The following is a 22,997-nucleotide window of genomic DNA, read 5'->3' on the forward strand; positions in this document are numbered from 1 at the left end:
TTTCCCTGAGATATGCTGTGTCCCCAAGCCATCATAAGATTATCCCCGGCATGCTAGTAGTGCCTGATCCAAATGAACAAGTGCCAGGTAAAGGAAAAAGTGGGACTGGGGACAGACACAGGAGTGATGAGGAAAGGTTGTAGCTCATCTTGTTCTTGACCTTGTAAAGGACAGGGACTCTGCAGGTTGAGTGCAGGCTTATATTAAGCTGTCTTGGAAATTTTAAACTTAGTGGAAAATGAGTCTCTTGGGGCCTTTGTATTGGTCTGATACTGATGTAAACAAAGGGTATTTTGTGGAACTTTATTCTTTTTTCATTTAATGAATATTTATTAAACTCCTATTATGCACCAGGCACTGTTCTAGGTGCTAGAGATATAGCAGTGAAAAAATTTCTTCTCTAAGAAAGGTACATTTTAGTGGGAGAAGATAAATAATAAACAAAGTAAATGTGTAAATTATATTAAAAGAGGTTATAATTTCTATGGAAGAATATAGATTTCGGAAAGGGGATAGGAAGTGCTGGGAGCCTGAGTTAATATTTAAACAGGTGTGATCAGTGAAGGCTTCACATGAGAAGGGAACATAAGAGCAAAGACTTGAAAGAGGTAAGGAAGAGAGCAAGCAACATGGATATCTAGGGAAAGAACATTCCAGGTAGAGGGGACAGAGCACACCGACCCTGAGGCAAGAAACAGTAGGTGGGAAAGAGTAGGCTGGAGAAGGGATCAGAGAGCTCCAGCTGGAAACATATAGCTAACATTAACTGAGATGAGGAAGACTTCTGGAGCAACAAGTTTGGGGTTTGTTGATTTTGAGATTCCTGTTAGACATCCAAGTAGAGGTGACATGTGGGCAGAGGAGTGTATATGTCTGAAATTCAGGAGCAAGGGCATGGCTGTTGATGTAACTGTGGGCATTATCAACATATAAATGCTATTTAAAGTCATGAGACTATCTAGCATCACCAAAGCAGAAAAGGAAATGACCCCCACTGATCCCTGGGCAACATCACCATTAGGAGGCCAGAGAGAAGAGAAGAAACCACATTATCATTGAGACTGTCAAATAGTAGAAGCTCCACAGGACAGAATTAGAAATCATGAATAGATGTTGTAAAGCACAGATTTGAGGCTCAATACACACAAAACAATGTTCTAACATCTAAAGCTGTCAGCAATATAAGGGGCTAATATAAGGGGCTGCCTCCCTAGCTTGGGAAATGGTCACAAAAGCTGATTGACTCATCTCTCGAGATTTAGGGTTATCAACAAGGAGAGGGGAGGAAGAGTCCTACAAATTTCTTCATCACCCATATGGTATTCAATAATATTACCACAAAAATCTGTGTATACATTCTATATGTATAAACTAAGTTTAGGACAAACACTCAGTTAAGTCAAAGTTAACCAAGTATATTTTGGCCTGACCTGGCTGATAAAATTGAGTCTAAAGAGATTGTCACCAACATCATCCCCTCACTTCTCTTGCTCCTTTTAGTTTAGAGACAATCTTTTAATGTACTGTTAATCCTTAACTTCTGGGTCTCAATATCACAAATCATTTTCTGTGCCCACTTCCTTATAATTGTAAGAGACTACTTCAAGAACAGAACCAACTGTGCCAGAGAGTTCACATGCCGTGAGCATTCAGCTCTATTATTACATATGTGAGGGTGGAATGATGGGAGGAAAACAGGTCAAAAGGGAGAGGTGATTGATGGCAAGTGGGTAGAAGACTTGCTTAAAACGTATTATTTGGGCCCTGAACACCCACAGAATGTTCCATTTTAGAATGTTTGCTACAGGAAGGATATGCATAAAATAAACATTAAAAGTTTCAAAAGAATTATTATTGATAATTATCAGTAAGATGTATAACGTCTTCAGAGAAAAACACAGTATTTGCCATACTTAACACATGAGGCAGAGTTTGAATGCTAAGTCCATTACTTTATATCTGCGTCTTCATATAAAAAAGAGATTCTTACACAATGTTAATATTAGGATGAGTTGGGTTGATTTATTTATATGGTTTATTTATTTATACTCTATCCCACAAAAAATGGAAAGGCAGCTTTTCAACAGTTAACACTCCTTTGCTGTCCCTCAGCCAGCATCCATCACAGCTTTAAAGTGACCAGAAGACTTGGTATGATTAAGATTTGGAACAAATAGTGATTACTCCAAGATGGGAGAGCTCAATGGAATCATAGAAAAGTGAATTCCATAGAAATGAAACTTTCACAGGGTAATTAAAATCAGTCGCGTTTCTTTTTTCCGCTTCTGAAAGCGCTAGGTGTTCTCAAATATTTGATTTTCTCTTCAGGGTATTATTTAAAAAATTAAAAAGTAAAGTGAGGAAAATAAACAGGCTCTTTCTTCACCCATTTATAAGATTTATACAAAGAGAACTATCATACAATTCATGTGGCGAGGAAGACTTTTTTAACAGCTAAAATGAAAAACATCAAGTGAGAGTTGGATTGCCTGATATTTGCTGTGTAAAAGATCAAGAGCCAAGGAAAATAGAAAAGATGCATTGGAACATAAAGAGCCTATCACTTGTGTTTCAAAACATCCTTCAAACTTTTTTCTTGCTCTACACGAACAAGTTATAAATAACTAAAGTGACAGGGGCTTCAAATGCCTCCTCTCTCGTTCTCAAGCTTCCACAGCATGGCATGCAAGAATTGATAGTATTCTGAGATTCACTGTAGTAAAGTGACAAGGCTGGTCCTAGCCAGAGGCAGCCCCCTCTGGAAGCATCTCTACTCTATCACAGTCTGATCCATTCCATACCTTTGTTATAACATGTAGCACTGGGACATCGCCTGTCTTCTCTGTTGTCAAAGCAAAAATTGCTCTTGACAACGTTAAAAAGGTTATGCCTCATTCTTGCCAAATGTATGTGACACCATCACAAAGGACCACACATGGTACAGATGCTAAGAAAAGCACAAGTTTGGAGTCTGCCCGGCTGTGGGCACTTGCTACCACCTATAGGACACTACCCTGAAGGCATTCTCCTCCCGGTTCCTACGCCAAATTAGGAACCGGGAAGAAGCAGAGAATTTCCAAACACTGCTCTTCTGCTTCTGGCAGATAAATCCCTCTCCTTCCTCCTTCCAAACTGCTCACTCCCCAGAGGCAAAGCTTAGAGAGACTTCTAGACGCTGTGCTAAAGATGCCATGGATTTTTGTGGCCCCAAGAAAACTATGAATTCAAGATAAGCCTCTACAGTGAAAGCTCCACAGTGTTTTTCCCTCAGCTATGGTGGGAGGGGGAGTAGTTTTGTAAAGTCAGATTCAGGCTTTAAGACGAAAATAGATTTTTTTTTCCATTTTGCAATTGAGGTAGAGTTGATTGACAATATTATATTAGTTTCAGATGTACAAAATAGTGATTCAAAATTTTTACAGATTATACGTTTATAGTTATTATAAAATATTGGCTATATTTCCCATATGTTTTGAATGGTTAAAATGAAAATGTAGGAGAGAATTTAAAAACAAACGAACAAAAAAAACCCCTGACCTAGTGGAATCTGCAGTCTGGCCTGAACCTGCCTCCCAGGCGCTGGATGCACCTGGGCCTCGCACACCGGCTACGCTCCACCCACACGGACTGCTCCCGTTCCCTAAGGGCCCCTTGCTCCTTCCTGCTGCAAGGTCTCTTTACGTGTGCGTTCTCCATCGGAACCCTCTTCTGTCTCTTTCAACCACTACCTCTCCCCCTTTGCTTAGTTAACTTCTGTAGATCTTTTACATCTGTTTAAACTTTGCTTTCTCTGATCACATTTCTCCATCTTTCTGACCAGGTCAGCCCTCTGTTAGAGCCACTCCCTCCAAGCATTTCCGGTTACCACTTTACGTTTCTTCGTATGGTTTTCTTCTTTTTTTTTTTAAAGGATACTTTTTAAAAATATATTTATTTCGTTATTTGGCTGTGCCAGGTCTTCGTTGCGGCACACAGGCATCTTCATTGCAGCTTGCAGGATCTAGTTCCCTGACCAGGGGTGGAACCCCGGCCCCCTGCATTGGGAGCGCAGAGTCTTAACCACTAGACCACCAGGGAAGTCTCCGTATGGTTTTCTTTATCAGCATCTACCTCCCCCACCAAACTGTAAGCTCTGTGATGATGGAGACTTGAGATGGAGACTTCTCTGTAACTCCGCATTATTCCCCAGCACTACCCAACAGTATCTGGCATACAGCATGTGCTTAACAAATAGTTCATGATATATTAATTTATTAAATTTATTATAAATTAAATTATTAAATGAGTGAGTGAATGAACCTGTTGATTTCATTCACCTCAGTCTCCCTTGGATTTGTCTCAAAACAGTTAACGGTAGTTTGAAAAAGTCTTCTGATAACGAAAGCCACTCTGTAGTTTTAACTCCATAGGTAGGAAAGGATCATAAATCTCATCTAGGGCATTGACAAAATGAAGTGACCTAAATTATCTCTCTATTCTTCTCCTAGGACTTTAAGAAAAGAGGGAAAACCTAGCACCAATCAGTGTGTCACAGGCTATACCTGATACTTCTTATTTTAGAACCATTTTCAGTTACAGTGATTTTATTTAATAAAACATAATTCATTTCAATCTTTATATGTACATTCAATTGCTAGATATTGGAGTGTGAAGTGTCCTGGGAGTTCTGTAGCATTTAGTGTTTAATGAGCAATAACATAAATGATAAGATAACTTTAGGAAGTGGCAGAAAACTTGGATCTACTTAGAAGATAGCCAGGAAAATCAATAAATGACTATTGGCTATTTCTGAAAAGATGATTCTAAATCACTTAAAATACACTTTTAAAAACTGTATTACACCTTGAAATGTTTTATCCTCCCATTTTGCATTTGTTTGTTTGTTTGTTTGTTTTGGCAATGAGGTAAGAAAATATATGAAGGACATCCAGAAGTGCTTATAGCATTAATAGTTGCACTAGTTGATGCCTTTTCTTGAACTGAATTGGAAGTGGTCAACTATTTCTCACTCTCAGAAAATCACAAATCTGTAGAATTACCCTCAAGGACATTTGATACCTAGGAGACTTGAAGCGCTGGCATGCCAGTGTCTGAAATGTATTCTAGAAAAGCTTTTGGCTCTTGGAAAGGGTTCAGATAGATTACAGGGTGTGTTCTGCTGGTTCTGAAGTCAAGGTCATATTAACTAATGAGTGAAAATATTTAAAGGTTACTGTGAATTGGTGTCCAATTGTGTCTAGGAATTTAGGTGTGGACCCAAATTTTATATTAGGATTAGTAAATATTCAATAGGATAAATTCATTAAAAGAATTCTTTTTAAGAGTAATTTATTATGGAGGGGAAAAACGTTCTATATTCCTTTCATCTCAGTTAACCTCACTATGGAAAGTCTAGCTTTTCACACAACCAGTTTACTCACATTGCAGCATAAGGTCTTACAAGGAAATAAATTGCCTTTGGAGAGTAAGGTTGCACCCAGTGCTGTGAAGGGAAATCAGATATTGCCATATCAGGTAAGAAACCCAGATGCCCTCTAAAGTGGATTCAGAAAGGCTTTTGTTCCGTAGTATTCACTTCATTTGGGGCCTTTGGCCTGGGAGCTATGGAGGATGGCCTGAGAGAGCACCTGACCTTCGAGACAGCGTGCTGACTTCTGCACAGCACAGGATGGGAGGTTTGATTTCACTGGAGCTGACAGGACAGGTGCCTGCAGGACAGCAGACACAGTAGGCACTCTGGTGGGAGGGATGGGATTTCAGCAGGTTCTGTAGCAGGAGTGCTTGTCCTCTCTTCTTGCTTAAACTCTAATAACTATCCCTTTACTAACATCACAGTGGCTAAAACTCAAAGTAAACTTGGAAATTAGCTAGTTCAATTCATTTACTAGAGGTAAAAGCCAAGACTCAGGAAATATAAGACTGTCCCCAACATATCTCTGTGTTTATGTTGAAATGTCAGTATGAGACTTGATAACGCTTCACGGATGTGGAGACTTGGAGTGGGGAAGGGCACATGGTACTAACTGTGCATGCCAAATATGCATGTGTTCAGCTCCCTGACGGTAGCAGCCCTTCTGAAAGTGGCAGCTGAACCTCAGTTCCCTTTGCATTATGATGAGCAAAGCATTTTCGAGTGGGAGTTCAGTGCGGGGGCTGCTGCGGCCCAAAGGAACTATGTGTGGGTACAGATGGCTCTAGAAACGGAAGCCAACCTGACAGAGAGAATGGTGTTGGCTTTGAGCATGTATTTTTCTTAATTATGTTAATTAAATCTTAAAAGGAAAATATTCTAGGAATAATTTGCTCATAGATGAGAAAAACTTCTTGGCCCCAGATCCGTTTCCTCAAAGGGTGCTTCTTGCTGAATTGCTTCTCAGAGTGCTAGAATGCACACAATCATTACACAGGCTCTTCATCTCCTATATTTTATGTAACACAGTTTCTACATAAAATATGAAGAGAATATTCTGGTTGGAAAGGATGGAGGGAAGGGGATAGAATGGGAAGACATCAGTGGAAAATCTGCTGTGTTCTTTCCTGTAAATTAAATTCAGAGTCCCATGAGAACAGCTTCCTTTAGGAGCTCACTTTGACAATCTCCACCAATATTGACATTCCCAGGCTGCATGGACAAGTGATCCTGCTCTCCTGCCCCCCTGAGGGAAGGAGGAGTGTGGTGACCCTGTCCCCAGGGCCTCCTTCAAGGAGCCCTCAGCATTCATCAATCAGCTCCTTCCTCAGGGGCCCTGCTGACACCTACAGACAGCACTTTTGTTCAAAATATAAAGGGGCTACTCTGAGCTCTAAACCTGAGGGTAGAGCTCTCACTTCTTTTCTTCCTTTGTTAGTTAGGCAAACAAACAACACCTCCAATCCTCAGTGCAAACAGTTAGACCCAGTTAACTCTCCATTTTCACGGCTCTAAGGTAATAAAATCATGGAAGATCTCACTATTCTATACTACCAGGCCATTTAATGGCTGAGACCTTCCATTTTCACAATGGTGGGCAGGGCTGATAGGAGCAGCCTCCTTGCGCACAGGGAAGCCCCCCCTTCTCAGTTCAAAATCCCAAACTGACTGGGGACAGCTGCTCTCTGAGGACCTATGTGTAGTTCTCAGCACCGAGACATGTGCCAGGACCCCTCCTAGCTCCTGTTCCAACCTTCCAGTACTAGAGACTTTCCAGTCCTCTCACTGTCTGCCCTGCTCCCTGCCCTGCACGTTGTCAAACACACACACACTCATGGACACCCCAGGTGGCATGATTATGCCTTTTTCCCCTTACTATGCTAAACTTTCATTTCTTTTCTATGTACACAGCTCCCTTTGTAGCAGAGATATAGCTCTATCTGATTTGAGCAGTATCATGATGTTCTGATGTAGAATATGAAAGTTGATAACTTTATTTTTATGCACCCCAAACACAGAGAGACTATACTGTCTCCCACTAAAATAGACGTAAGAATTTGTATACTCATACTTTGGTTTGGGGAGAGAAGATTGGTTATAAAACTGTCCTGAAGTTTCTGTTGACGAATTCATTTCTTCCCTATTGCTTGTTATTAAAATGTGAATATTGAATTTAAACTGTAATTTAATACAGTATTCACTCTTTCTGCAGCACCTGAAATTCTTAGAGGCTGTGCCTATGGACCTGAGGTGGACATGTGGTCTGTAGGAATAATCACCTACATCTTGTAAGTGAAGAAAAGCAATCTCTAAGCATACTGTTTGCCTTTGCTGTAATATTTTCTAGTTTCTCATAGTCCTCATAAAAAACAAGATTCCTTTTTGACTTTTTGTGGTTTTCTATGACATACTAAGTGTAGTTACTGATGGAATTTTCGGAAAATGAGCATTGCTTTTTATTTTGTAATTTTCTTGGGGCCAGAACTTCTGTCTAGGGCTTTACTGTGTCTCATTCTACTATGCAGTGTAGAGCAGATTTGGAGAACAATTCATTGTTTGATGATAGTAATGAGCATGAAACAAGTCCACCTATTAAACTTGCACTTATTTTATTTATGTGCATCTAGTCCAAATGATTAGAGTATTATTCCTTTTTAAGGAGCAAATGGCTGTTTAAACTCTGAAGCAATCCCAAACTGGTACATTTCGTATCAGGAATGTTTTAAATGCATTTGGGCTATCAGTTTTGTTTCCAATATCTGTTAAGTTCTCAAGGACCTTTAGTTTAATACCCTAAACTCAGAGAAACCTGTTCTCTGGTAGAAAAAAAAAAAAAGGGCTAAATCTCTCACTCTCTGGTATCCCCAACTCCATTCCTGAGCTCCTGTCCACTAATAAACATGGGGTTTCAGTTTGCCAAAGAGATGATGGGATTGCAGACAAATACAAGGGAAATAATCAAGAACAATGGAAGAGTATCTGGGGAGGAAGGCTGTTGTAGAACAACTACAAAAGCAAGATATCAACGAGTTCCAAAGTTTAATTCAAACAAGTAGATTTGGTTTTCAATTAGAGGATACTGCAGGAACCTGTAATATTCAAATCTGTAAAGAGATCTTGAAGGGTGTGGAAGAAAGCAAATTAGCTCAGGCCGCTATAACAAAATACCATAGGCTCGGTGGCTTAAACAACAGAAATGTAGTTCTGTAGTTCCGGAGGTTGAAAGCCTGACGTCAGGGTGCCTGTAGGTCAGGTTCTGGTGACAGCTGTCTTCTGGCCTGCAGACAGCTGCTTTTTCACTGTATCCTCGCAAGGCAGAAAGAGGAAGCAAGCTCTCTGGTGTCTCTTCTTATAAGGGCACTGATCCCATCATGAGGTCCTACCCTCATGACTTCATCTAACCCTGTTACCTGCCAAAGGTGCCATCTCCAAATACCATCACATTGGAGGTTAGGGCTTCAACATATTAATCTGGGGGGAACACAATTCAGTCCATAGTAGGAAGAGGTTTGGTTTGGTTTGGTTTGGTTAATTTAATAGTGATCTTAGAAAGTGCAGTGTCTAGGTAATATGGGCTAGGAAGAGGGTAACTAGGGTAGAACCCACAAGCAAGTTAGCAAACTCTAAGTTCACCTGGGTTTATATTGATATATTTATTGGTCAGTAAGAACCATAAAAATGTTTAAAAGCAACCCATAAAATAGCCATCTGCTATTATGTAATGTCAAAAGATATTTTCAGTGATCAATTCCCTGTGTTTTCAGGATATATTAAAGTTTGAAAAGAATTTGGAGAGCTAGGGAACCATGTTTTTTCTTACGAAAGTGAAAACTTTTAGGTAATTTGTTTGCCACACCAAGTGCTTATTAGTTTATTAAAATGAATTCCTAAGGCCGCATCATAGAATCCCTTCAGCTTACATTTAAGATCACTTTTATGCTGCAAAAGAATGTTGTCTCCTGAACTATGTGGGTGACATATCATACTTAGTGATGTTAAGTGAAAAACTGAACTGCAAATAATGCTCCAGATTTGCCCCTAAAATGTAAATGTGCCCACCCAATTAGAGTTTCATGTTGAAATGTGATGGGAGGGGTTGAATCATTGAGGATGTGTAAGAACTCAGAGATGGAGGTAGGAAATTTAGTAACATTTGCCTTGAAAAACTGAAATATGGGATGAGTAAAACTCCACGATATGGTCACTAACATGGGAAAATGAAGAGAAAATATTGTGGCCATTTGAGAAACGTCTTATTGTAACCCTGAAAATAATTTTTAAAATCTCTCGTTTCTTTCCCCTAGTTCACTTAAGGCCATTAATTATAGGTGTTGGTTGAATAAGTGGTAGCAGCCCCCCAAATTAAAATAACAATGCTACTTACAACTAATATTCTTCAGTTCTTTTTTAAAAAAAATAAATTTATTTATTTATTTTTGGCTGCATTGGGTCTTCATTGCTGTGTGCAGGCTTTCTCTAGTTGTGGTGAGCTGGGGCTACTCTTCGTTCCGGTGCCCAGGCTTCATTGCGGTGGCTTCTCTTGTTGCGGAGCACAGGCTCTAGGCACGCAGGCTTCAGTAGTTGTGGCTCTCAGGCTCTTGAGCACAGGCTCAGTAGTTGTGGCGCATGGGCTTAGTTGCTCCATGGTATGTGGGATCTTCCCAGACCAGGGCTCGAACCTGTGTCCCCTGCATTGGCAGGAGGATTCTTAACCACTGTGCCACCAGGGAAGCCCCTAATATCCTTTAGTTCTGATCCAACTTATGTCAGCCCCTAAGCCTAGGGACTTTATATTTAATCTGTAGTTCATTAATAATTGATGAAGTCCACTACGCAAGATTCATTGGAACATTCTCTCCAGTGGATTGTGCCATTGGGCTTATGTACCTCCTTTATTATTATTGAGTTCCACCAGGCTATTTTGTGCTATGACCTTGCTATTTCTAAGGATGACAGTAGCCTGGAAATAAAGGCCATTTTGTTTCTTACAAGAATTCTGGTCCCTCTCTTTGGTTTAAAGCATTAAACCAAAACCCTTTGTCCCCACAGACAAAAGCAACTACTACAGTTCTCAGGTCAAAATCAGAATCAGATAACGTCAGAGATTCAAATTCTCTCCTTCAGCTTTCAACACTACAGTTCTGCTCAATGGCTTGGAGCTACCCTGTGTAATACATTCACACTTCAGGTCTTATAATCCTAATATCCTCCTAAACTGTCATTGTCAGCATTCAAATATTTCCATTTCTAAAGGGTTTTCTTACTCTGTGTGTGTGCATGTGTGCTCATGCACACATGCGTGTTGCTCTCTTTCACATTTCTTCCATTTTTGACATTTCAGGCTGATGAGATAAACTTTTTACCTCTGTTACCAATGCACAGACTTGCTGACATGACTGAGAGGAAAGAAAGGCATTTGAGTACTGTACCTTCTGAACTATCATTTTTCTCTCTAGATTTCCAGAAGGGGAAACATTAAGAGTTCCCTAAACTAAGCCTGGAAAGTGGACCAATTTTTCCATGACTAGCCAACAACAGGCTATGTTTTTCTAGTGTTTTGGAGGGCAGAGGAGGGCCAGGTGAGGCTGAACTGCCTCCTTGGCAACGTGTGGACCTGTGCTCGCTTCTCTCCTTTTGCTGGAGCAGTATTCTCTGCGTGGACTGCTGCAGTGGGAGAGGGAGGATGCACAGCCCAGGCCTCAGCACTCCCTGAGCCTTGCCTTTTCCTGGCTGGCTCCACAATATTTGAAAGAAACAAAGACTCTCCCAACAGTATGTTTGTTCCCTGAGCAAAAGAGCATGAGAAATTGCTTCTTTCTAGAAACTCACTACATTAGGATGCACTGGAACGTTTCATTCTCAGCACCAACCTGGCCAGTTTGAAGGAAGAATTTGGGGAAATGTTTTTCATTCTTTTTCGCTCATTCCTTGTTAGATGCAGCACATGCCCTAGCAGGGACTTTTAAAAAATAGTTCCCTTTTGGTCTTTAGTGATTTCAGTACCTCCACCCACCTATAAACAGTAGAGGCTTGGAGGTCCCAGACCAGCAACTCACTTTTCCTCTCTCTCTTTAGGATGCCAGAGATGGTTCTCTGTTTCTTTTCTCCCATTTTTCTCATAACATTTTTATGCTGACCCATGACGGAAGATGAAGGTGACCATAGTGAGATGTCTTTAAGATGTGCAAAAGTGAGGGTCACTTAGCAGGTTGAACTAACACTAGGCTGCTCACCTCTGCTGGCTGCATCTGCTCACTGTAGTAAGTTTTAAAAGGCCATTCCCTGACAATAGTGTTAGCTCTTGTTTGTTCACTCTGAAATCCAAACTGGAATGGGATGGAAATCAAATATTTTATTCATCTCTATGGAAGAATTCAAGTGAAAAGGGCAGAATAAAAACAACTAAAAACTTTTCTTTCCACCTTTTAACCTTTTTATTCTCAAAATCCTAACTTTTCTGTTTTGTAATCAATTGGAATTCTAATCAATCTGTCTTCTCAATTCCTGGTGGCAAAAAATCCATGGAAATAGCACTATAGCATAATGCCTATAATAGTGTTAGCTATTATTATTGTTGTTTTGTGTCATAATTATTAATATGATTATAACTTTTTGTAGAAATCTTAAATCGGTTTTGTATCTATTCTTACTTCCTGAAGACATGACTGTGTGTTTATATAATCAAAAGTGAATTGTAAGAAGGTGATTACATGCTTAAACTGAGCGATTACATTCATAACAGGAAGCTGTGAAAAAGGACAGTCTTGAATTTCTACAAAAAATTGGTGAATATGCTTAGGCTTTTTAAAGACATTTTATTCTCTATCTTTTGTCCCTCTAGACTTTGTGGATTTGAACCATTCTATGATGAAAGAGGCGATCAGTTCATGTTTAGGAGAATTCTGAACTGTGAATATTACTTTATCTCCCCCTGGTGGGATGAAGTATCTTTAAATGCCAAGGATTTGGTAAGTGTGACCAAAACAAAATGAAACAAAATGAAATAAAATCCCTCGCATTCATTTTTATCTAATTAATGGGCAGTGCCATTTTTTAAATCAACCCCTCTTAATAGCTTATTTCTTTTTAATTATAAAGTATTTTTAATGAAACAATGCACACTAATGCATTTTCCTTATAGATAATGAAAAAAGATATGTTTGATTCATCTGTAGCTGAATTATCACAAGTTACAAATTACAGCATATTAATTAATGAGTTTTTACCATCTAGTCAATGCAGAACCTTGCTTATGATGACAGCTGTGCTGAGTGAATCCAAACATAATTTACACAGAAGACTTCTGTTTTAAAATGGCTTGCTATCACCTTGATTAGTAGTACTTTGAATAAAACAACATTGCTTCTTGAAATGTTCAAACTTATTAAAATATCCTGATAGTAACACAAGTCCCATCATGCATGATTATCATTATACAAGTTACACTATATGTTTTGTTTGGTTTTTTTGTTTGTTTTACTTGGTATCTCACTTCAGGTAACATTGAAGTTTGTTTGCATTCAGGAAACACATACCCTCTAGGGAGATGGCCCACCTGTTCTAAAATAAAGAGGATACTAGGGTGTAATTGAAACATTTACCATCAATCCTCTAGAGAGAAATCCCGAAGAAATAACTAAAAGCTGACTTCTGACTCATAGAAGGTTAGATCTCCAAGGGATCTTAGGAGTCATCTAATCTTCCCTGCATTTTAAAGATGAGTTTGCTAAAGCCCAGAGAAGTGAAATGACTGTCCAAGTTCACACAGCTTCTCAGCAGAAAGGCATTGTTAGGAACTAAGGATACAGATTTCCAGACCCCTTATCCAGTGCTCTTTTCCCTCCTTACCATCTGTGTTCTTTCATGAAAACATATTTCCTACAGGTCACGGATTTTCCAACATGGTTGTGAAAGAGAGGCCATGTGTGTGATGTGGGAATGTGTCATCCCAACTCCTCCCTCATGTCAGGGCCCACACTCCTAAACATCTCTCGAATCCGTCCACTTATCTCCACCTCCACTACAACTGCCTAGTCCAAGTCCCATCCTCTCCTGGTTCACGGCCACAACCTCCTATCTGGTCTCCTTGCCTCTTCTTGTGCTCTTCTCAAGTACACTCTCCACACAGGATCCAGAGGAATGGTTTTGTAAATAAGTGTCACCCTCTCTTCTGCCACTCATTTGACATCACTCTCCCTTGATCTCTCTTTCCTCCAGAGCACTAGACTTCCAGTCCCTCATCAGTGTAGCTCTGGGTATGGGCCATTGCTCTTTTTTCTGCTCTGTGATGTTCTTTCCTCCATCCTCTCCACCATTACATACACATACACACCTCTTTACATAGGTAACTCTTATCTTCAAGCCCTGGCTGCCATTTGGCATTCTCTGGGAGATCTCGTCTTCAGCAGGCCATTCTTCTCACAATTGGTTCATTCCTTCTGCCACTTGTTCCTCTCCCCCTAGACTTCCTTTTTCATGATGGTCATCATTTCTATATACTTGCTCAAAGGTGTTCCTTAATTAGATTGTAAGCTCTGGGAGAGGGTGAAGCACATGTGCCCAGATCTTAGTACCATATGGATATAAAGTACAGGCTCAATAAATATTTGTTGAATGAAACCATGAATCAGGAAACAGACCAAGGATTCTTAAAGTCTGACATGCCTGGATTCAAGTGACCCCCCCTTCCTATAATTTACAGGTATGACCTTGGGCTAGCCTAACCTCTCTGTGCTTTAGTTTTCTTCTCTGGGATGATACCAGTACCTATCTCTAGGTCTTTAGAAGAGTTAAGGGATATAATACATACTAAGTAATCACCACCAACTAACTCAATAATAACCCCATTATTTAGTCCTCCTTCCATTTTTTTTTAATCCCTCATAAAAATTAAATGGATAAGAGGGTTAGCTGTGATGTTCCTTCATTCAGCTAGACCTCCTGTTGGTTAATAAATTTATAAAACTTCAGAACTAAAGCAATCATTGAGCCTCATAATGTGTACTTATTACCAAAACCTGCATCTGTTCTGTCATGAGCAGAGGCTATGGTGCCATTGAGAGGGGAGTTGGGCTATAAGAGGAACCGTAGGATAATGGCAAGGCTTTGGGTTTGAATCCTGACAAGGTCACTGGAAATTTTCAGCAAGTTTCTTTTGTTTTTGTTTTTGTTTTTGTGCGGTACGCGGGCCTCTCACTGTTGTGGCCTCTCCCATTGCGGAGCACAGGCTCCGGATGCGCAGGCTCAGCGGCCACGGCTCACAGGCCCAGCCGCTCCGCGGCATGTGGGATCTTCCCGGACCGGGGCACGAACCCATGTCCCCCGCATCGGCAGGCGGACTCCCAACCACTGCGCCACCAGGGAAGCCCCCAGCAAGTTTCTTAATAATTCTGTGCCGCAGTATCTTCAAATGTAAAAATTAATGATGACATATATAAAATTTTGGTACATACTGGCTTTCAGTTAATTCTTTGTCTTTTCATGAGGAGGAGGATGGTAATGATAAGAGGAAACGGATGATTAGAAAATGAGAGGGAAATATCTGTCAGGGATGGTGTAAGGATTAGGTATCATTTACATAAAATTATTAGTATATGTGCTCAGCAGATGATAGCTCTGACTACTATCAAATTTGTATTACTACTGTGCATTCTTTTTCTTAATTATCCTTATCTCCTTCCACCTCCTCTCTGATTTTAAGACTAAGCAGTCTCACGTCTCTGCCCTTTACAAATTCAGTGTCTCTACCCCCAACACACATTTCTTTGCAAATGCTACAAAAAGGAAGTGAAAAGAGAACCAGATATTCATTCTTCATTTGACTAGCTGCCTGATTCTGTTAGCCTGTGTTCAGTTCTTAGGTTATTAGAGTTAGAAAAGATCATGCCTTAAATCATCCAAAGCCCCTCATTTTACATATTGGCAGACTGAAACCCAGAGAGGTTGACTACCTTGGAGGCACTATGGTGTAGTGGTCATGAGACAAACTCTAAGACCCGAGTTTGAGTATAGCCCCCACCAGTTACGAGTTGTCTGACCTTACACAAGTCACTAAATCTTTCTGAGCTTCCTTCCATCCCTCATTTATGAATTGGAGCTAATAGTTACTAATTGATAAGGTTATGGACAGGGTTACATGAGTTTGTTGGTTTTTTTTAATGTTATATGTCTATAAGAATGTATTTATCAGGGCTTCCCTGGTGGCGCAGTGGTTGAGAGTCCGCCTGCCGATGCAGGGGACATGGGTTCGTGCCCCGGTCCAGGAAGATCCCACATGCCGCAGAGCGGCTGGGCCCGTGAGCCATGGCCGCTGAGTCTGTGTGTCCGGAGCCTGTGCTCCACAATGGGAGAGGCCATGGCAGTGAGAGGCCCATGTACCACACACACACACACACACACACACACACACACACACACACACACACACAAAGAATGTATTTATCGATACAAAGGAATTAGGGTGGAAATGAGGTCATGTACGAAAGGGCCCAGGAGGGTGTCCATAGTCACCCAATTCACATGTGGTCTTTGTCTAAGGTCACAAAAGTAGTTAGAGACTTTGAATAAGTTAGGACTTGAACATGCTTCTTGACTCCAAATGGTCTCTGCCTCATTCCAGGTCACCCCTTCTGAGCCTAGGGCTGGGGATTATTTTGGTTGATGATCTTCCTGGAAATTTATTGTCTGCTCATCCTCACAAGCAGGGGTAAACCTCCCAGAATGGGCTACCATTGGTTTGAATTCAGTCCTTTAAACAAATCATACCCCCAAGCTACTGACACCTTTACTTTGATTCTAAATAGGCTTTTACCCCAGCTCTTGGCTTATTCCTTCAACTACCCTCAAGGGATTAGAGAGAGCTATTAACTTCATTATAGACTCATGGTATAATCATAAGGGCTATGATACTGCCCCTATTGTTTGCCATTCAGTTCCCATAGAAAGAATGATGGATGCAATGAACGATTCCGTCTCCATTGATGTGTATTTTAAGCTCTGAATTCTAAGTGATGTGAAGTGCAGCCGAGAATTATTCAGATGCTAGTTCTCATTCAAAGAACTTCCAGTCTATAGGCAAGGCAGGACTTGTTTCTTTGACCTCTGTGGGCAAGCTGTCCACCAGTTTGGGCTCTCAGGTAGCCTACGCACACCACTCTCAGATTCCTCAGCTACTGCTACCTGAAGCCATCTCTACAGTGACCTCTGGGGACTTAAAAAAACTGTTTTATGTATATTTAGTGTACTGCCAAGGAAATTAAATAAGACCTAGAAGTTCACGAGTTGAGGGGCAAGCCCAGGTCACCGTAAAAATCTCCCTAAGAAGACTATGGTTCTTTATAATTTCAGGTCAGAAAATTAATTGTGTTGGATCCTAAGAAAAGGCTGACTACCTTCCAAGCTCTCCAGCACCCGTGGGTCACAGGTAAAGCAGCCAATTTTGTACACATGGATACAGCTCAAAAGAAGCTCCAAGAATTCAATGCCCGGCGCAAGCTCAAGGTTAGATGGCATTTATTTGTTTTATTTTAAAAAAAAGATTTCTCTCATATCTTGATGATCAAAGATAATTCCACTATTATTTATCTAATACTATTAATCATCTCCTGTGATACCAGGAAAAATCCTGCTTTGAAATCCCAACAGTGCTGGTATAAAGCCAATTGTAGTTCTGTTATCCTCTCATAAGAATTCATTGTGGGGTTTTTTGGTTTTTTGGTTTTTTTGGAGGTGGGGGGCACCACGCCACTCGGCTTGTGGGATCTTAGTGAAAGCGCCGAGTCTTAACCACTGGACCACCAGGGAATTCCCAGAATTCATTGTTAATAAAGGGAAATGTGTTGTATGTTGAGCTTTACTCACCAAACAAATCCATTATCATTGCTTCTCATTTAATTAAGGCTGAACTGCTTGAACAGCATTGTTCAGGAAACATTTACTCAGAAAGTTGTCTACTTTCTGAATATGCAAAAATTGGGGAAAAAAATTTTAACTATGTTTTATTACATAGGCAAATAATTATACTTGGTAAAAATTAAAATAATTCAAGTGATAGGGAAAATTATCTACCAAAACATATCTCTTTTTATAGAATGTATATGGAATAGAAATTAGGTGCTTTTCTCTTACTTAATGGCATTTAGGACTAGCTATACATACAGGGGATCTCAGAGAACAGCTGGGGATCAAAAATAGTGTTCTATTCAGCAATTGCTTACAGGATGATACAGACTAAATAAATCTGAAGGGTTCCATGGTCATATAAATTTGAAATACACTAGATTAAACAACCTTGACTTAACCCAGGATTTCTCAAACAAATTTGACTGTGGAAGTCTTTTATCTAGATAGTGCCTAATACTTTGGGAAACACAATCTAAAATTTTTGAATATTGGTAATCCATGGGAATATGCATTTATTCAAGTTTTTGGTTGTCCAGATGATTAAATACGCTAATTTGAGATTAAACGTATTTTGCTGTTCATTTTCCAAACAAGTTTTCATTAGACAATCTTGGAATAATATACTTTCAAAGATTAAACACTAACATATAATAACAAATTCCCTAAATGCAAAATTGAAATTGAGTTCTGATTTGGGATTTTAAGTGAAAGTAACACCTGACACTTCTGTTTCCAATCAGGCAGCAGTGAAGGCCGTGGTGGCCTCTTCCCGGTTGGGAAGCGCCAGCAGCAGCCATGGCAGCATCCAGGAGAGCCAGAAGGCCAGCCGAGAGCCATCTCCAACACAAGATGGCAATGAAGATGTTAAAGCTATTCCGGAAGGAGTGAAAATTCAAGGAGATGGGGCCCAAGTGGCAGTTGAGGGGGTAGAGGCTGAGCTGATGAAGGTGCAGGCCATAGAGAAAGTTAAAGATGCTGAAATAAATGCTGCTGAGGCCACTAAGATGGTGCCCGAGGCATTAGAGGACGGGATAAAGGAGGCTGACCCAGAAATAGAGGAGGGTCTAGTGGAGGAAAAGCTGAAGACTATTGAGGAAGCAGCAGCCCCCAAAGAAGGTCAAGAAAACCCTGCTCCAGAATTTGGAGCTCAGCAGAATGATGTGATCCTGCCAGAGTACTAAATGGCTTCCTTCCATCTGGGAGCCAAATCCTGGCACTTTATGCATTTTGTCCTTCAGCAAGGAAGGTGTGGAAGCATGATATGCACTATAGTGATTCTGTTTTTAAGGTGCAAAAAAATACATATATATCAGTTGGTAATCCTAACTTCAATGCATGTGACTGCTTTATGAAAAAATAGTGTCTTCTATGGTATGTAATGGATACCAAATACCTACTGATGAATTAAATTTGAAATTGCAAGTAAACACAACATAACATTTAAAAACATACATTTTCAGGGACCAGTAGCACACATTTGAAGTAAATAGTAACAAATTGTTTTTGCTTTGAAAACCTAGCCAGCCTACACCCTTTGGATTTCTTTACAAGGACTGTTGCTCAGCTAATACTAGGTAGAGCTATAAGATGTATTCCCATGACATTCACAGTCTTTTCAGTAATGTGTTCAAACTGTTTACAAGAAGATGGTTAGGTTATAGTTGTATGGTATGTGCAAAAAAAAAAAATCCACTTATAATGGTAAGAAACTGAAGCATACTTTAAGGGCTATGAAACCATATATGCCCCTAAAGCTTGTGTGCAGAATGCTTTTTTATCTTGTCTTTATTTATACACACCATATTACTAATAACCAAAAACATTCTATTACAAATTTCTGCCATTTTACAGTCCTAAAAAAATTATTTTGCAATCTCACACTGAGGAATTTATTCTTTCCTTCACCTGCTCTCTAACAAGAAGTCCTTCTGATGGACAACACTTAGTGGTGGAATAAAGAAATTTAGTGAAGAAAAGGAGATAAGACTGGGACTTAGACTAATAAAGACTGACTCCTTGTCATTTTCCAGATAAAACTGAATTTATTCACAAGTTTGTACAGTTTTAAAGATAGGAACACTTTTATGAATAAACTCTATACTTACCAAGGTTCAGATATTTAGAAAAGTCTACACCAAAGGCTGGTGCCAAAGTGTCTGAATAGAGTGGGAATAATATTCCATTGTAAGATCATCCATTATTGACTTTAGTATAGTAAGGAAACCTCTGTTTTTATAAAAGTCCTTTTTTTCCTTCAACTGATGGTTATTTAGATATATAGCTTATGGACTAAAGATATTTCTGAAAAGCTAGTATATCTTTTTCTCATACTTGGAATGGAAGCACCCATAATTTACAATGTATTTTTGAAAGTTTCCATGTCCAGAAATGTAGAACAATGCAGCTTTTAGTTTACTTTAGTAAACAAAAACAAAAAGAAACAATGAAAAAAAACACTGATTTCAAATCAGACTCTTGAGAAGCTGTAACATTAGACCTAATACATTACCATGATTTTTTTCAAAATATTTTTCTTTGGTTTTCATATAAACACTTTTCCCTTATAAAAATCACAGTTAAATTCCAAATACCTCAGATTTATTTCTAGCTTGAGCTTAAATGAACATTTTTATCAAATTAATTATGCAGCATATTTTAGTAGGTTTCCTTAATTTTAAAAAAGGGTTATTTTCAGGCCAAAATTATGGATAAAAATGACTATCACATAACAATCCTCCTCAAAAATAGAGATCTTAAATTCTTTTGGCTCCTTCTCAGAACTATTAAATTAGAAAATTAAATTAAACATCTGGTTTCTGGGGACTATCGGACCCTGGAGACATTCTGCTTACCAAGTGCAAATCTTCCTTTACTACTGTTCTCATGAGAAGAAAATAAGGTAGAACTTCTTGTCTTCCATAATATAGGGGCCTGACAGATCACTGACGTGGAGGAAAAAGCCCTTAAGGGCACATCATCTGGACTCAGAGAAAGATTTTTTGTTTCATTTTATCTTTATTAATTAGTAGACACTACTTATCTTCTTCTCTACTGTTTCCTTCCTTCTTTATTCTCTCAGAATTTCCATTTTAGCTATTATAAGGGGCTCACTAGTTTCAACATTTAAGAATGCCTTCTTCCCTAAGCATTAAGATTTCTATTTTAAAAGACCAATTACCTGGTATACTTTTCCCAAAGAGACTTAACAGGTGTATATGGTGAGGCATATATGGTAAGTGTCCCATATATTGGAAAAGGGAAGAAGAGAGGGAAAGGAATCTTAATGGAAAGTGGCAATATTAATAAGAAGATGAGAACACATTGTCCCTCCCAGCCCACCTCCATATTGTTCCAAGGGCAGTGGTTATATCATCCTAACACTCAGCACTGACTGCAATGGTTGGACCTGCGGACTGTGTAGTGGGAAGAGCACTGCAAATGACAAGACCAGTGTGTGTTTAAGAATTTACCCATTTAAATGAGTACACATGCCTATTCCCTGGTGAGTACTTGAGGGTGTGAGCATAATTTCCTCTTTTTTAACCTGTAAATCGCACTCTCTAAAAATCAGCAGGAGTTTTAAATTTTGACTTGTATGTTAAAGATTAAGTCCTGGGCTTCCCTGGTGGCGCAGTGATTGAGAATCCGCCTGCCGATGCAGGAGACACGGGTTCGTGCCCCGGTCCGGGAAGATCCCACATGCCGCGGAGCGGCTGGGCCCGTGAGCCATGGCCGCTGAGCCTGCGCGTCCCGAGCCTGTGCTCCGCAATGGGAGAGGCCACAACAGTGAGAGGCCCGCACACCACAAAAAAAAAAAAAAAAAAAAAAAAAAAAAAAAAAAAAAAAAAAAAAAAAAAAGATTAAGTCCTGATAATGCCTAAGTGACTGAGTTAGTTATTTCAGTGGAAAACAAGTCAAAGCTTCACAAAAAACGGGCATTTCAGCCAAATGGTTCAACCTAAGATTTCACAGAGATGCTATTTAAGTTAGGATAGTTAAATTAACATTTTTGAAAAAACAGTAAACATTTATATTGCTTGTTAAAATGGGATATATTATCTATCTCAAAGATTACTTATTTATAATAGTAGACTAATGCAGATAGAACCTTAATTTGATGAACTATTTCATAATGTTTCCTTTAATTGACAATATAGTCACAAAGCAAATAATTAAGGAAATTTCAGCAAACAATAAATTACATTTTGCATTTTAGAGATGACAGTTATTACATTATTGATTTTTGTTCTCAGTTAAGTTCAGATACATAGCATAAACCAGACTATTTTGCCATAGAGAAGGACAATCTTGAATTATTTCTCCCATTTAAAAAGGCTAATTGGAATCCCAGTGGTTTTTCTCAAACTGTAAGAGCTCATTTGTCCCATGAATACATAAATAAGGTAGAAATTAGAATAATATGGTTGTAGAAGTTATTGTCTAGGACAAGTGCTGTGTAATATAGATGATACAAACCACATATGTAATTTTAAATTTTCTCCTAGTCACATTTTAAAAAGTAAAAAGAAAAAAAAGCTGGTAAAATTAACTATATTTTAATCCAATATATCCATACTATTATGCCAATACATAATCAATATGAAAAATTAACAAGACCTTTTACATTTTTTATTTTTGCACTAAGTTTTCAAAAGAAGGATTATGTTACACCTTTAGTACATCAAGTGCTCAATAGCCACATGTGACTAGTGGCTACTGTGGTACTGGAAGAGCACTGGTCTAGAGCACTTTCAAAGCAAAATGACACACGAATTTCTATGCTTAGATTTGAGCTGCCTTAGTTTTCCACAATGATGAGTTGGTAGGAGGCCAAAGAGAAAATGTTTCAGAAATGTCATAGACTGAAATGAGTAAAAACTCTGTTGGCCACGTCTACTTATTCATGTGCTTCAGAGGAGAAGCGTTTCCCACCATGACTGTTAGAGAACTTTCCTGGGCATTGGCAAGTTGTCTGTTGGCTACAGTTCCTCTTTTTGGGCCCTGGAATCTTGACTACAGGCTAGTGTCTCCTGAGTACTGCCATGAAGCCAATCGTGTTCTCACATACCAAAATCTACTGCAGGCGAACCATGTGTCCTCATTCAGGAAGGACTGCACACAGAATCTTGGTGGGATTTTGTAGGCCTGGCCACCAACAAACCTGGACACCATCCTTGTATTGCAGGCAATATTTCTTTATAGAAATCTTCTGAAATATACCAAATTTGCATGATAAAGACTGTATGATGAGGATGATATCACCCCAGTTATCCCTAAAATGAGAATATGGCCATCCATTGGCATTTTTTATATTTCCTTAGAAGAGTTTAATCAACTCTGCCATTACACATGGATTCAAAAGACTTTTTGGAATTTTCTTACATGTTGCTATTTTAGAATAATCCTCAACTTTCTATAGCCATTTTTAGTGGCAGACTTTAAAAGAAAAGAACAGTTTGCCTTTTACTGTGACCTCAATTACATAGTATTTTAAACATATTTTGTAATTTAGAATGTTTAGCAATCCCTATTTCCAGTTTCACATGAAAGGTAACTGCTTGAAGATTGCCTATAGACTGAAAATTTAGAGAAAGCCATTTTGTTTCATAATTCAGTTGTTTCACAGAAGCATCTGGTTGCATTTCAAATCGGAAAATAAAAGGAGTAAATGCCAAAAAGGCAAAGG

General features: G+C 39.2%; 1 protein-coding gene across 2 annotated transcripts in view; it reads left to right on the forward strand.

Annotated features, from left to right (window-relative positions):
* CAMK4 (calcium/calmodulin dependent protein kinase IV) overlaps positions 1-21,117 on the forward strand; it is a 211,176-nt gene extending 190,059 nt beyond the window's left edge. For both annotated transcript variants that reach the window (XM_059062179.2, XM_067031433.1), the window contains exons 9-12: positions 7,623-7,698; positions 12,252-12,378; positions 16,757-16,909; positions 18,052-21,117. In XM_059062179.2, coding sequence (XP_058918162.1) covers positions 7,623-7,698; positions 12,252-12,378; positions 16,757-16,909; positions 18,052-18,492 — 797 coding nt within the window. In that variant the 3' untranslated portion in view covers positions 18,493-21,117. The remainder of the gene's footprint in view (positions 1-7,622; positions 7,699-12,251; positions 12,379-16,756; positions 16,910-18,051) is intronic.
* Positions 21,118-22,997: the final 1,880 nt, after the last annotated feature.

The sequence above is a fragment of the Kogia breviceps genome, chromosome 4 (assembly GCF_026419965.1).
Source record: "Kogia breviceps isolate mKogBre1 chromosome 4, mKogBre1 haplotype 1, whole genome shotgun sequence".
NCBI classification, from domain to species: domain Eukaryota; kingdom Metazoa; phylum Chordata; class Mammalia; order Artiodactyla; family Physeteridae; genus Kogia; species Kogia breviceps.